The sequence below is a fragment of the Pan troglodytes genome, chromosome X, assembly GCF_028858775.2.
Source record: "Pan troglodytes isolate AG18354 chromosome X, NHGRI_mPanTro3-v2.0_pri, whole genome shotgun sequence".
NCBI lineage: Eukaryota > Metazoa > Chordata > Mammalia > Primates > Hominidae > Pan > Pan troglodytes.
The window spans coordinates 152,450,023-152,465,064 of NC_072421.2; the positions used below are offsets into that span (position 1 = coordinate 152,450,023).

The 15,042-nt window shown below is 39.7% G+C and overlaps 2 protein-coding genes across 4 annotated transcripts in view; both read right to left on the reverse strand.

Moving 5' to 3' along the window:
• Positions 1–6,803: 6,803 nt before the first annotated feature.
• Positions 6,804–9,164, reverse strand: CMC4 (C-X9-C motif containing 4). The gene is made up of 2 exons (XM_016944635.2): positions 9,097–9,164; positions 6,804–7,173 (listed from the first exon to the last, which is right to left on the reverse strand). The coding sequence occupies exons 1-2, from the start codon at positions 9,152–9,154 to the stop codon at positions 7,025–7,027; spliced, it is 207 nt and encodes a 68-aa protein (XP_016800124.1). The 5' UTR covers positions 9,155–9,164; the 3' UTR covers positions 6,804–7,024.
• Positions 6,804–15,042, reverse strand: part of MTCP1 (mature T cell proliferation 1) — a 76,943-nt gene continuing 68,704 nt past the window's right edge. For 2 of the 3 annotated variants that reach the window (XM_054676356.2, XM_009439871.4), the window contains exons 2-7: positions 11,036–11,187; positions 10,749–10,919; positions 10,616–10,667; positions 10,067–10,529; positions 9,097–9,164; positions 6,804–7,173 (exon numbers count right to left, since the gene is read on the reverse strand). In XM_054676356.2, the coding sequence (XP_054532331.1) occupies positions 10,620–10,667; positions 10,749–10,919; positions 11,036–11,140 (324 nt within the window). In that variant the 5' untranslated portion in view covers positions 11,141–11,187 and the 3' untranslated portion in view covers positions 6,804–7,173; positions 9,097–9,164; positions 10,067–10,529; positions 10,616–10,619. The remainder of the gene's footprint in view (positions 7,174–9,096; positions 9,165–10,066; positions 10,530–10,615; positions 10,668–10,748; positions 10,920–11,035; positions 11,188–15,042) is intronic. The other variant, XM_063804697.1, reaches the window with a different exon arrangement.

Below are 15,042 nucleotides of genomic sequence, written 5' to 3' on the forward strand. Positions count from 1 at the left end.
TGATGGTGGCAGAAGAGACAATAGTCCTTAGCTCTCCTCCCAGTACACCCCCTACTTGGCCAGTCTGTAGGCCAACAAGAAGGTTCCTTTACCCCCATGCAAGACACTTATGAGAACACATTACAAGATGGCTGACCGTGGAGGATGAGTGGATCCTGAAAGCTTGTCCCAAACTGTTGATTTGGAAAAGAAATAAGCACATAGATAACCTTATTGTGTGCTGCATGGAAAGGAACTGAATACATTTGCCTTTAAGCATGAAAGATTTTGGTATCTTGGTGTCTACTTTCTTTTTTAGTTGGTTTTACATTACAGAAAGCTATTTAAATGTGTTATAATTATGCCGACAAAATTGGCAGCATAATTACTATAATTGAAAAATCTGATATTGTCCAGGAATGCTTTCTACCGTACAGGATAATGTATCTCATGGCTGTTTCCAAAGGGTTTATTTATTGTAAAACAAGTGATTTAGGTGGGAAAGGGAAGATTTTGGATTTTTATTTTGTAGAAAAGGTTTTAAGCTTTGAAATGTGAATGAAATATCCTTATGAAAACATTAGGGGTGGCCATAACTCCTCTGTGCCACTTCTACTATTTTTTTTTTATCTAGTTAGTATGAAATACAACATTTAAACCGGAATTTTAAAGAAGTAGCTTTCCAGGGATTCAGAATTAAGAAAGATAGTGATAGGACATGAGAAATAAATTTCCATCAAGTGTAATCTACCGTCTCATGATGACCACAACCCTGAGAATTATTCTTTAAAAGCTTACACACACACACACACACAGGCACACACGCACACACAGAATCTTAGCACATTTTGCTGTAGTGGCATGTTACCATGTCTACAGTCCCTACTAGAATATCAGTCAGCTTTCAGAGGGCAAGACTTCTGTCTTCACCATTATACTCACAGGGCCTAGCACTTAATAGGTGCTGAGTATTTGAATAATGACTTTATAGAAAGAAAACTCACTATTAAAGCTTAGTTTTACTCAGAATTGTTAATCTTGGAGATGATCTCTTGTGAAATATGAGTGTGTTTCTAAGGCCATACATTTAAATATGTTTGCATTTTAACCCGTCTTGAGAATGATGTATTGAATTTGAAAATCAAAACTACCAGTGGATGTGTGGAACTTTACAGAAACCACCTATTTGCGTTTTTCTCCTTACATTTAAGGAAACATAAGCCATTTTGCTTGCAATATGTATGAATCATCTCAAAACCATAATGGTATGAGCCTCTTTGCTGCATATTTTGCTATAAGAACTTATTTTTTTTCACTTTTTATTATGGACGCCTTCAGGAATATATAAAAGTAGAGAATATAGTACAGTAATCCCCGTGTATGTATCACTCAGTCACAACAATCATCAAATTATAGCTCTGCTGGTTTTTACCACTTATTGTGAAACAAATATCAAAATGTCATTTTATCATATTTCAGTATGTATCTCTAAAAGGTAAGAATTATTTCTAAAAATCATAAATACCTCATCATATCAGACATTAACAGTAATTACATAATATCCAAAATCTGATCAGTGTTCAAAATTTCCTCAAGTGTTTTACATTTAGTTTGTTTGAATCAAAATTCATGCAAGGTTCACATCGTATTTGCATGATTTGGATAAGTCTCTTAACCTTATAGATCCTCCTCTATTTTTTTTTTTTTGCTTGCTATATATTTATATCTCTCTATATATATTGATATAGATATATGTAGTGACACTGAGTCATCTGTTTCCTGCTTCCCCACACTCTGCCTCTCCTGACATCTGGGTCTCTGGGTTATGCCATATATGGTGATAGTGGCTGCAGCCACTTTACCTGTGTGACTTACCCACAGCAATGGGATGGTAACAGCAAAGCTAACCAAAGTGCTCTGTGCCCCTTTGGGTTGCATGTGGGGAGACTGGCCACCCAATGCCTCTCCAGTGGGGTAGGGGTTGTCTTTTGGTGCATCTGTTTTTCCTGTGATTACTGGTGAGGGCAGCAAAGATTAGCAGGTGGTTCTAAACTACCTTGAGTAGGTTGTAATAAATAGTCTGGCCTCAGACTGTATTCTGATTGTCTGAATTAAGATCTGTAGGTAGGTCCCTCCTGAAGTTTTTTCCCAGCTGGCTGCCTCTACGACTGTGAGGGTCATGGTTGAGGTCAGTATTGCAGGTTGGTCTCATCCTGCTAGTATGAGAACGGCTGTGAGTTCTGCCCACTGTGTGAGGCCACTGTGACCACTTGGGATTGTGCAGAGCTGGCATGGAGGTTGAACACGCACAGCTGCACACCTTGTTTTCAGTTTAGCTGAACCATCAGTGAAGGAGGCTCAGGCATTTGGGGGTACCTGTGAATCAAGGCCCTATTGTGCCAGCAGTTTTGTTTCAGGTGGTGAAGTGGGAGTTAAGGTTTCCCCCAAAAGAACAGCTGCCACTCCTCCATGCAAAACCGAGATGATTCAAGGACCAGGCAGCTCCACCTTTCAGTGCACTACTTTCATTTGACTGGAGAGGCCTGCTTAGCTAGGCACGTATTTTCTCCGGTAGCAGAGTCCAATGACGCTCTGGACTTCCTAATTAGTGGTGGTGGGGCGGAAGTTTTTCCTTGGGAAGAGCGTTGTCGCTGTATATGGTCCGCAGAAACTTGACTTGGAATGTGTTCGGGGTTTCATCGCCCCCTTGTGGCGGCGACGTGGTAACACCGCACTCAAGGCTTCCAAGTTGTCAACCAATAGGATGGCATCTACGTAGTGAAGGCTTCCCTTCCCTTGCCCTGCAGCGTGCTGGACGGTGTCCCGGCTCAGGGACCCCTTCTGTCCCCTTCCTGGCTACTATGGGTCGGCCCTGCGTCCTCACCACTTTGAGCCACCCTTTGACCCAGCGTCTCTCCCGCAATGGGACCTGGTGGGATGGGGACTTGGAGCATGCTACAGGAGAGGTAGAACTTTTGAGTCTCTTCTTCCCAAGGTTCTCCCCAGAGTCGGAGAGCAGAGACGGATCCAGGGGCACTTTCTGGCCGCTGCCTGCTCGGGCTCAACAGATGGAGTCCAATGTTTCAGTCTCCCCCAAGAATGTGTATCCTCATTGCTGACACGGGAGCTAGGTGCGGGGAGAGATGTGGTGGTGGGGACCCTTGCCTGAGCAGCCCATTGTCATGAGTGTTATTGCCATTGTGATAATATGTTAGCATGACTCTCCTCCCAAATGGCCGCTTGTTTGCTGCAATCTCCCGCCACTCAGCCTCCAGACATTCATTAACAGGACAGTGGGGTTCTTGATTCCCCTACCACTGGGGTGACAGTCCTTGCTACTGGATCTGGGCAGTTACTGTCTCATGGATGCTGGCAGAAGACGATTCAAGTTGGCGGACTAGATTCTACAAGGAATGATCTCTTGCATAATTCTAGCCAACATGCTCTTGGGGTGGGTGCTTCTGGTTTTGGAAAGCAAAGTTACTGTGTAGTTAACTATTGTGGTAAGAATAGTCTCTCCATCATTCTTTTGTTTCACGGTTGTCAGAAAGATGGCCATAACTAATGGTTGGGCTCTTATTTGGAACCTCTACTTTTGTACAGTTTGGGAATCTCTGCTTGAAAAGATGGTATACTGATGGATTTGAAATTTCTGAGTATCATCAATGTTTCATGATGATCTCAATTTCTTCTCAGAGGGAAGCTCACAGCCAGTTTTGGACCCCAGAGAAAAATGTGGCTGCTGCCCTCTACTCCCTCTACCAAATTATCAGCTTCATTTCTTTGTCATGAAATCTAGTATGATTTCTCGGAAATCAGGCCCAGAACTAAAATACATTTTCTGCCCAATTCTCTAAGAGGTCACACTAACATCTGAGTAATTGGGCAGAAAACCTATTTTAGTTCTGAGCCTGATTTTTCTAGAAGTCATATGGTATAGCTTGTATTTCCGATGCTTGCATTCTTTTTAAGGGATCATGAATCTTAATACTTTTTTTTTTTAAAAGAAAAGTGTCGCACTTTTTCACGTTTTTATAAAGCTTTAAAGTCAGTTTACTGACTTGTCAAAACTGTCTACCTTTTTAAATTTTAAAATGGTAAGAAATGACATTCCTGAGAGCAGTGGTTTTCATCCTTGCTTGCACTTGGGAATCACCTGTGAAATTTTAAAAACTACTAATGCCTGGCTCTCATCCTAGAGATTCTGATTTCACTGGTCTGGAGTGCTGTTCAGGCATCCTGAGGTTTTAAAGTGTCTTAGCTTTTTCTAATGAGCAGCAGAGACTGAGAACCACTGAAGTACACAGTTGGAAGCTGGTGCTGAAAAAATTAAGAGTTTTGCTGTTAACTCCTTAAGAGGGCTTTAAAGACTTTTATATTAAGTGCCATACAACTTCAGATGCCTTCTGAATACTGAACACAAGTGTAATATTATAGTTCATTAAATGTCTTAGGAATCGTGTGGAGTGAATGCAAGGAAAGGAGTGACAAGATATCACCCCACAAATGACTTACCCATTACGAAGGGAAAGCTACCTTTCTAGCTAAAAGGTCTGTCAGTCACTAACCAAGTGATTAAACTTAGCATCACTAATAGCCAACTTAACAGAGTTTTTTTTTTTTTTTTTTTTTTTTGGTTTCTAAAATGGGAGATCATAGTTTTCACCTTCCTAGAGTTCTTTCCTTAAGACTGAGATTCAGTGTTACTCTTGGTCCCTAACAATAAGAAGCACTCAGTAAATGTTAAGCCTTCTATGATGGCTATTTTATTTTTTTGTATGTCATAATAATACCTAAGAATAAGAAGAGTTAAATTAATGTCTTCAAATAGATTTGTTGACTTAAACTGACACAATCCTTTAAAAGAAGGAACTGATTTGAACCTTTCAAAACTGAAAGAAAGTAGTATACTGATACAGTTTGGAGCCACCGAATGTCATGTTGAACTGTATTCCCTAATGGAGGTGGATCCTGGTGAGAGGTGACTGGATCGTGGGGGCGGGTTTAGCACCATCCCCTCTTGGTACTTTACTCATGATAGTGAGTTCTCATGAGATCTGGTAATTTAAAAGTGTGTGGCACTTCACCCCTCACTCTCTCTTGCTCCTGCTTTGGCCATGTGGAGTGCTCACTCCCCTTTTGCCTTCTGCCATGGCTGTAAGTTTCCTGAGGCGTCCCCAGAAGCCCATCAGATACCAGTGCCATGCTACCTGTACAGCCCATGGAACTGTGAGCCAACTAAACCTCTTTTATTTATAAATTACCGAGTCTCAGGCACTTTTTATAGCAATGCAACAATGGACTAATACATATACTTTAGCATAAAAACATTTAAAAGAGTCTGAAACTGGAGTAGTTAACTCAGTAAAAATAACTTGGCAATAAAACACAGAAAAACAATCTATTTGATCATGTAGTGATTCCTAATGTAAATCCTAGTACAACTGTCAACTGATAATTTTAAATGTAATTTAGATTTGTAGATGGTGTAACATTAAAGTTGTATAATGTTTTATTGTTTTATTATTAACATAAGACTTCATTTAAATTTCATGGGGATTTAGCTCTGTCACTCTGGTTTGTGGACCAAACGTCTCTAAGGCAGCATTTCTTTAAGTCTCTCTGGAGAGCATTCACACACAGAGATGCTGTCTGCAAAACAGGTTCACTTAGGTTTTTTGAAAGCTCTGAAGTCTGACAGGAAATTAACCTGTGTACTTGTATGCAACCTAGCATTCCCCAAACTTACCTGACCAGAGAAGCCTTTTTTTTTTTCTTCCGGTTACAGCAATTCCTAGAAACACTTTGAGTAATGCTGCTTTAAAGAAAACAGTTGGTCTCAAATAATCATGGTATTTTAACATCAGGGACCTAGCAGAAATTGTTCCTGCTTTTAGTCATCTTTTTCTTTTTTAGAGGACAGGCTTTGGTGGTTCAAGCATCCATTTGAGGAAAGCAAATGGCCTGTTGCATGCTGCCTCCTCCTACTTCATAAAGTGACTGACAACTGTCAACAGGCTTCATTCAGCAGCTTTGTATTAATGTTGTCTGGATCCTCTGTAACAGGTTTTTATTATCAGGATATAAAGAATAGATAAACCAACTAAGTTTGAATTATCTTGCTGCCTACCTGACTTCCAATGAAAATTTTTTCTTCAGTTCCTTCATGATAAATTAAGGATCATTAAGCATTACAAGAATCATTTCTATGCCTTTCCTACCTGGTTAGTCGCTGCAGTGGGGATGCAAAAGCAGAAAGAAATGCTCTTACTGGCATCTGGAAAGACACTTTTTGCTCTGCATTTTTGGAAGTACAAAAGGTAATGAGTTAGTTTAAAGGAAACTTTGAATTAGTTTAGCATGTAATCTATAAAAGGTATCAAAATTGGCTCACGCCTGTAATCCCGGCACTTTGGGAGGCCGAGGCGGGCAGATCACGAGGTCAGGAGTTCAAGACCAGCCTGACCAACATGGTGAAACCCCGTCTACTAAGAACACAAAAATTAGCCAGGCGTGGTGGTGCATGCCTATAATCCCAGCTACTTGGGAGGCTGAGGCAGAATTGCTTGAACCCGGCAGGCAGAGGTTGCAGTGGGCCGAGATCGCACCATTGCACTGTAGCCTGGATGACAGAGTGAGACCCCATCTCAAAAAAAAAAAAAAAAAAAGGGCGTCAAAATTGTGATGCTGGAAGTGAGTCCTTTCACCTAACATACCTCATATGACTTAAATTTGATGAATGGCACTAGTGGCTTGAACTTCAAGAGAATTCATTAATACCCTATATCTAATAGTCTTAAAATACATTTAGTACAAAACCCAAATTTTTCTCTTAAACAGGTTTATTTTAGCAGCTCAGTATATTACATTCTACATATTTGTCTTTTAATGTGTTTATATTTCTGCCTGTTCTGCATAGATGGCATATTCATTAACTTTTCTAGCTGACTTTTTCATTTGCTATTTGCTGCTACCTGGCCTGAAGAAAGTCAGGAGGATAAAAAAAATTCATTTGGTGGAAACATGGAGCAGCTTCAGAAGAACTTTACTTTGATGCAGACTTCAGTGTTAGCTTTTCTTCCTCTTCTTTTTCAAATCCTGAACAGACGACAGATCTTCCCTTGGGATACTGAGCACAACACTTACGCAGTTCTTGGATGACAGCCTGACACTTTGATTCCATGTAGCTGTTGGCTGAAAAACATACAGGCAGACTCTAGTCATGATCTCATAGGACTAAGGTACAGGGAGGTTTAGATCAGTGCTTCCCACCCCTTTTCACCAAAGTCCACTGATTCTTTCTAATTTAGAGACCTGTCGACAGGTTCGTTAGGGAAAGTATGATTTACAAAGTGGTTGAAAGCTATTTTCATATATAATTTCCTTTAAGGTGAATAGCATGTATGCACCTTTTTCTAGGACATTGGTTTTTAACATCATTTTTATTACTGGTCACTAATTTGATGAATTAGGAAAATGCACATACACCACACATTATTTTGCATACAGTTTAAGCTGATTGTTAGACCTCCCCTACTAAGGCTGTGCATCAGGAATTGGCAAACTGCAGCCTTAGGGTCAAATTCAGCCGGTTTTTACAGCTGGGAGCTAAAAATAGATTTTAATTTTTAAAGGGTTGTAAACACACAACACATACACAATATATACAACAAAGGCCTTTGGCCTCCAAAGCCTAAAATATTACTTGTTTAGCCTTTTTCATAAAACATTTGCAGATCCCTACTATACATAAACACTAAGTTAAGGAGGACCTGACCTAAAGACTCTAGGTCAGCTGCAGTTAATGAGTCCCCCAGTACTAAAATGGGGTACATGGTAGTTAGCTCAGGATAGGAAAGACAATTCTGATTAGAAAGGCAGTATAGCAAGGTGGGTAACAGTCCAGATTTGGAGCTAGACCAAGTGCGCGGTTGGCGGGGGGTGTTGAAATTCCCACCATACCTCTTACTAGCTACGTGACCCTAGTCAAATTACATAACTTGTGTGTCTGTTTTCCCCTTTATGAAATGGGGGTCATAGTAGCATCTACCTCATGGATGAAAGGCTTAATACGTATAAAGTCCTTATAACGGTGCTTGTCATCTTTTAGTCTTTCCAGTTCTGTGCCAAGGGGGTGTCACCAGCTCTTTTTTAACTTATTTTTTCCCTTAGCTATGGCTTATTTCAAACAAGGTAAGGATTTATTTGGGAGAAGGAATTAAATGCAAAAAACTTTTTCCTTTTCCTTAAAGTTGGAGGGAAGAAGTTTGACTAAAATGGCATTATTATACATCCAGATTTTAATCTAAAAGATTTTATAAAATATTGCTAATATCAAAAAATGAAAAGTCCAAGAATGAAAGCCAAAAGTCCAAGGAGATACACAAACAAAGGATTTCTTTGGTGGTGAATCTTTAGGGGAACTCTGAACATTTTTCTTTCATACCTTTCTATATTTTCATGACCGTCCATCTCCATCTATTACTTTACTAGTGAGGAAAACTTATTAAATTTTTTTCAAATTCAGATAGCCTTATAGCTTTTTCTATTTGCTCTTCTGGCAACAGTCATTCACTGATTAGAAAACTAAAATCCTCTAACATTTGGTCAAACTTAGCAGCTGGACAAATGGACAAATCACCTCAAATATGCTTTAGTCCAGATTCACTTCTGCCTTTAAGAGTTAGTTGATGACTTTGGCAGCCTGAATTCTAATTGTTATTTCAACCGCACCTCTTCCAGATTGCTTTTAAAAAGTGAATTGTCAGCTGCAGTGAAGTATAACCAACCAATTTAAAACTAGCCTTTTAGTAAAAACAAACAACAACAACAAAAAACCCTTTTTTTCCTAGCCCTAGCCCTAGGAAGTCTGAATCGTTCTAGGTAAGTGTTTAAAGATCTCCAGGTGATGCTAATCACCTGGAGTGAAAACCCCTAGCTTTGATCACATTACTTTTTATTTTCTGCATCTTTGATGATACAATGAAGAGAATCTTCAGGATAATTACATATACGTTACATTCTTAAAAAAGAGTTAATACAGATAAAAGAATAATTGGTCTCTTATAGTTAGTTCACAGTGGAAAAATATTTTTAAAGCATTTTACAATATACTACCTTGTAAACATTTCTGTATCTCACAGGCTTGCTTCTGGCACGGATCCTTCTGCGGCATATCCAGAAAACTAAAACAAGAAAAATGATTTTTATTTTTCTTTTTTCCATAAAGACTTTAAAGCCCCTCTACGTGGAATTTTCTTCTGAGACAAGCAGTATATGCCCTTACAATTGCTGGAAAATAATTACACTAAAAATACTCTTCCCAAACATAGGATGAATCAACTGTATTTTTATAATATCCATTTCATTAGGCTTGGAAGATATAAATAGCTTTACATGGAAAAAAAACCTTGAATTCAATCAACTCTTTTTGAATACTGTAAACCAACGTTAGGCTAGAGGAGCCGACGGCGCAGCCTGGCTCTATCATTCGCAGAAGAAACCCTTGATAAATGATTAAACTCCTTGAGCTTTTTTTATTACTCATATATAAAATGGGAATCATACCTACCTCAAAGCATTGACAGGAGGATTAAATGTGATAAAGTATATAAAGTACATACAATAGTGCCTGGAAAGGACTCCAATACATGGTAGCTATTATTCCCAAGACTTTTTTTTTTAAAGTAAAACCTTACTTTTAATGTATATAAACTGTTATAACTACTTTAACTCAGGAAATTCTTTACAAGTAGTAAATGTTTTCCTAGGAATCAGCAATATTTGGTGTTATTACTTCCTGAGAAAGGTGCCAGTTAAGCAGCTAAAATGGTTTTTCTTGAAGTTCTTATAGAAACCAGCTTATTTAAAATATCTGTAATCAGAGAATGAATTCAAGAGCCCACAATTTTGATCAGCAACTTCCAGTAATTTGAAGACACAATTTCAGATAGAAAAAAGGCCCACAAGCCTTTGTAGCTAATTTCATCAATGCATATCTCTTTTCAGAGCCCTCTAAATACTCAGCAGATCCAAATTAGGTCAGTACTGGGATGGGAAACACTGGAGCAAAACCTAGGATATTTACAGGATGGGAGAAGGAAAGGCAGGTGAATTGCTGCAGGGCAAATAAGCGACAAATAGATGTTGATGCTGCTAGGAGCTGCTCTCTTCTCTCTAAATCAGTACCAAGTCCTTGGTGATCAGGGCATCTGTTCTGTAGAAGGTGCTGACTTTTGTGGGATTCATCAGATCCCAGGTCCAGCCGATGATGTCCATTAAGGGTTCTATGGCAATTTCCAAAGGAGTCAATTTCAAGTTACGGATCCTGACTAAGTGCTTTTGTTGACTTGCTTTCTGCCTACGTAACCTCTCTCTGCAGTTTCACTTGCAGTATTCTTCATGACCCTTGCTAAACTTCTGTTTCTTGAGCAGTTTTTCAACCCACTCCCTCCCCCCAGGCCCAAGGGTGGGTGCACTGCAGTAGTGGATGAAGTGATTGCCAAATACTGAACAGAACAAAGGAGCATATCTTCGTAGAATCCCAGCACCTGGAAAAAAAAATCATTAAAATCACCACAACTGAATAGAGCCAAAACAAAGAGGGGGAGGATAGAGGAGAAATAGAAATACATACCAGGTTAGTCATCAGGCAAAAGCTTAAGCAACAGCTCCTGTACTCCCCTGACCTGTCAGAAAAAGAAAAGTTTATGGAGTACTCTGTTACGAGAGTCCCAGTACAATGGAAAATAATTAAGCAACATGTGTACCATTAAATGATGCTGTATCTGCCACAAGCGAGAGTTGTTATCCATGTAGCGCTCCTCCGGGTAGAGTTGCCACATGAGAGGTAGCTGGGAGGTAAGAAGGTGACTTGGCCTAGCTGCGTCACCTAAGGGAACCTGAATTTGCTGGACTCGTGCCCTTAGGAAACTCGTCTCCTAATGGAAAGGAATGATCAAAAATAAAACCAAAGACTTCAGAATATTGAGACTGGAATAGAAACCAAGTCACTTGAAAGCAAAATCAAAGAAATAAGCAAAATGTAAACAGTTACCTCTTCCACGACGGCCACCCACGTGCGCTGGTATTCGTCGCGGTAGATACCCTCTTGGTGAACCCAGAGGTGATCGGGTGGAGCCCCCACATCCTCTCCTGCCATTCTGGGCTTTGGGTTCCAATTCTAGCCCTGCTTTTCTCCACCTAAGCCTGCAGCACCCGCGCACAGGACACAGGTGTGACTTTTTGGGTTTGAATGAACTCACCAGTAAGCAAGGTGATCTGGTACTAGCAACCACTAACCAGAACCAAACCTCATATGTCTATTTGCACAACCTAAATAGAACCAAGGACATCTGAAGCTTTCTGCAAGACAACTAAAGTGACACTCAGGCAGAGCCTCAGGTAGTGCTGCTGACTGCAAAGCGCTCAAGAATTTGGCTAGGTGAGGAGTTCTGTGGAAATGTAGGACTAGCACTACAGGAAGCTGGGCAGTGGTCTCACACATACTGCATTCACAAGCAGTGTCTGGCAAAATGTAGTTAGCAATAGAATATGCAAAGAGCGTGCCTAAAGACACACTTATTTTGGCAGGAAGGCAGTATAACAGACACATGCATGTCATATTCCCCAGGTAAAAGCCACTTCCAAGCAGTTTCCATTTTAAAAGGTAAGATTCTGAAGGACATATATGCATGTCTTTCAGAGTTGAAATTAAAAGTTTGTTTTAAGGGCAAATGATCTATTTATCAGTTTACTAAGAAAGTTTACAAATAGCGGATGGGCATTTCTAGAAGGGGATTTTCTTGTTAGGAAAAGTAAGCTAGCTTCATGGAATTTCTGAGCTGCAAGAGACTTTGGGGATCATGCTGATTTGGAGCTGAGTGAGTGCAAATGAAAGTTATCCATCTAGGTCCTTGTTTTATTTTAATAATTCTGCAGGATGTTACAGGAGCCCATTTTTCCATAGAGGACTAGGTTTAAATTTTGACTTCCTAAGCCAGAAGACCAGAAGCACATTTGAGAGGTGTAAAGGAAGCATACCTCCCAAAGCATTTGAGTGGTAGGGCAGACTCTATAACGATCCTCTGCCCAAGCCCCAGATATCATTTCAGGACCTCACAATAACTTGATGTGCATTTTGCATGAGTCAATCTTCTAGACCTTACTCAGAGCATTATAGCGCAGTTGTACTGTATTTCTACCTTTGGCCAGAGTATAGATACGGCACTGGGGAGCTGCCCCGCAAAACAAAGACCTCCTATTCTCATTAGGTGGGAAAAGAAATGCAGCGTGGGAGGGTGGTTGTTAGAGTCCTCAAAGTGAGACTGTCGAGAGCAACCAGATGCTTCACCCATTATACCCTGAGTGCATCTGACTCTAAGCCTGGTGTAAGCTCCTGTCTTAGTTTTCATACATATGTGCTCTCTCATTTCAAACTCGTCTAAACTTTCTCTTCAACCAAATCCTGATTTCTCTCAATGGCAACACCACCATTCCTGATCCTGCAGACTCAAAACTTATGAATTATCTTGGATTTCTTCCTCTTATTCAGTTGCTACATCCTATATGTCACCAATTCCAGCAGGCACTACAACTACCACTGCAGTTGAGACCAACTTTCCCCAAATACCAGGCTCATTTCTAGCTCCATACCCTTGCTCTTGTTTTCCACTTGCCTAAAATGCCTCCCTGGGCCTCTCTGCCTATCTTAGTGCTATTATAGCAGAGTCCAGGTGCCTGCCTCCTCTATGAAAACTTTAGAAAATTCTTGCCTCTTTTGACTACTGTAGCATTTATATTTAAACAAAATCACCTTACACATTTGCTTTGCTTATTTCACAAGTCCTGTCTTCCCTAAAGCACAGTATTGTATTCTGCTCAATAGCAGGAATGATACAGTTCTGGGCACCCCAAGTCTCAGGTACTGGTCAAGCAATGTTTCAGTGAACAGGTGTATATGTATGGTGGGTAGGGAAGGGAAACAAAGGAACGCCACAGTGGTTGTCATGATTGGCTATGTATACGTGGGTAGAGATTGATTCTCTAGGCATAAGCCTCTGGCTATATATAATTTTTTTCCAAAGCCCCCCTTTTTTCCCATTTGCAGATACAGTTGTTTTGCCTCTCTTCCTTCCCAGAGCTTTGGAAAAGAGAAATACAAATAAAAACCTGGTAAATACTAATGTCAAAATAAAATATATTAAATTCGGATTTCAAGCACAGAAGACTTAAGTGTGGCCAATAACTGTTTTAAAAAAGTGGAAACCATGTGTTAAGGGTTTCAGGACCATCTCAATTTCATAGATAGGTCCTAGCAACAACCAACATGTTGACATTTAAATTTGTTTTGAATGGAAAACAAAATTGCATTGGTTATATTGACATTAAAAGGAAATAATGCCAGTGGAATAGAGGGCAAAGAGTTTGGAGATGATGGTCTGAGTTACTGAGTCACTACAAAGAGGCCTATGAGTCACTACAAAATATTGTCAGAAGAAAGGCAGTGTGATGTGCTGCTGTGACCCAAAGGTCAACATGCTGGGCATCAGCGGGATGAGCCTGGGAACCACCTCTCAGCACAGTATCCTGGAATTGTGTGTGCTAGCATTCAGAGGGCATGCAGGCCCAGAGAAAGACAACTGCAGTGATCAAGGGACAGAGAAGTCACCATATGAGCATGAACAAAGTCCTCAGCAGAGAAATGCAAAGGCTGAGGGAGAGGGATTCAGATCAAAGCCTATAAAATCACAGGTTTTATGAGTGGAAAAATGTGATTCTTAGAAAACTTGCTCCCAACATTTTCCTTGGTCAAATAAGTTTGGGAATCTTGGAGAGTCATAAAGCACATTAGTGTAGTAACTGTTCTGGCAAGTTATGCAGTAAAGAAACTTTATGTTAACATTTCCCAAATTTATTTGACTAGAGAACATTTTATTTGCACATGATACTTGTTTACAAAATTCAGGACTTCTCGAACTAAGACGAATCTTTTAAAACCTCAACATAGACTTAGGTACAAGGTGCAATACAATACATGGAATATAAACTTGTGCAACTCAACTCAAGGAATACTGCCAGCTACAAATACAAATGAATTCCAAAAATGTTTAGATAACTGCATAACTTTATCATCCACTAGAAGAGATTGTCCCCATGAGGGTCACCTTGATTTCGGGGCCAGAGAGCACACTGGCCAAGACAGACAATTTCTTAGTAAGGCATTTTGTAAATTAGGTTTTAAATGGATGACATATAAGATAGAAGGGCTTCCTTAGGTAGTAATCTAAGTAAAACTATCATTTTTCCTTTACAGAATAAATTCTTTTGTGTCTTTTTAAAAAAAGTATAGTTTGCTTTAATTGCCAGGTTGATGAACAGTTTTTAAACATTGATCAGTTGAATACACTTATTTTATTAGAAGTCAATTAATAAACTCGTCCAATTACAATGAGTGAAATTACCAAGAACACGGGCCCAGGCCTGTGTATGAGTCCTGAGTCTGTCACTTACTAGCTTTGTGACCTTGGACAAGTTAACGTCTCTCCACCTCAGTTTCCTGAGGTGTAAAATGAGAATTAAAGAACATATTAATCATGATAGTCTTTATTTAGCATTTCCTATATGTTTACATATATTGACTCATTTAATTTTCACAATCTTCATAGGGCGCTATGAGGTGGGCAGAATTATTATCATCCCCACTTAAAGGTGAGGAAAAGAAAGGCACAGAGAAGTTAGGTAACTTGCTCAAGGTCACACAGTGGGGAAGTTGTTGAGCTTGACTCCAAATGGGGCAGTTTACATGTACCAGGCATATAAATGCTTAGTATCTAGCATATAATAAGCTTGCCATAAATGTTAATAATTTTGTTCTACTCCAATTAAATGCCTGGAGCTGTAAAAGGCAGCCATGAGCATTAGAAAAGTTAGTGAACCTCATTCTGGAATATGAGATTGACTACCGCCGATAACAAACAAAAGGTATTTTTCTTCTTGAAAGTGCCTAAAGGCACTATATCCCATCACCAAATGTTAATATCATAATAATAAGAACAGCCGTTC

What these genes read in the sequence shown, in the direction of transcription:
- CMC4 (XM_016944635.2), bottom strand. Translation starts at nt 9,154, where the DNA reads ATGCCGCAGAAGGATCCGTGCCAGAAGCAAGCCTGTGAGATACAGAAA. An exon ending in GATACAGAAATGTTTACAAG is followed by an intron (nt 7,174 to 9,096) that starts GTAGTATATTGT and finishes TATGTTTTTCAG; the next exon opens with CCAACAGCTACATGGAATCA.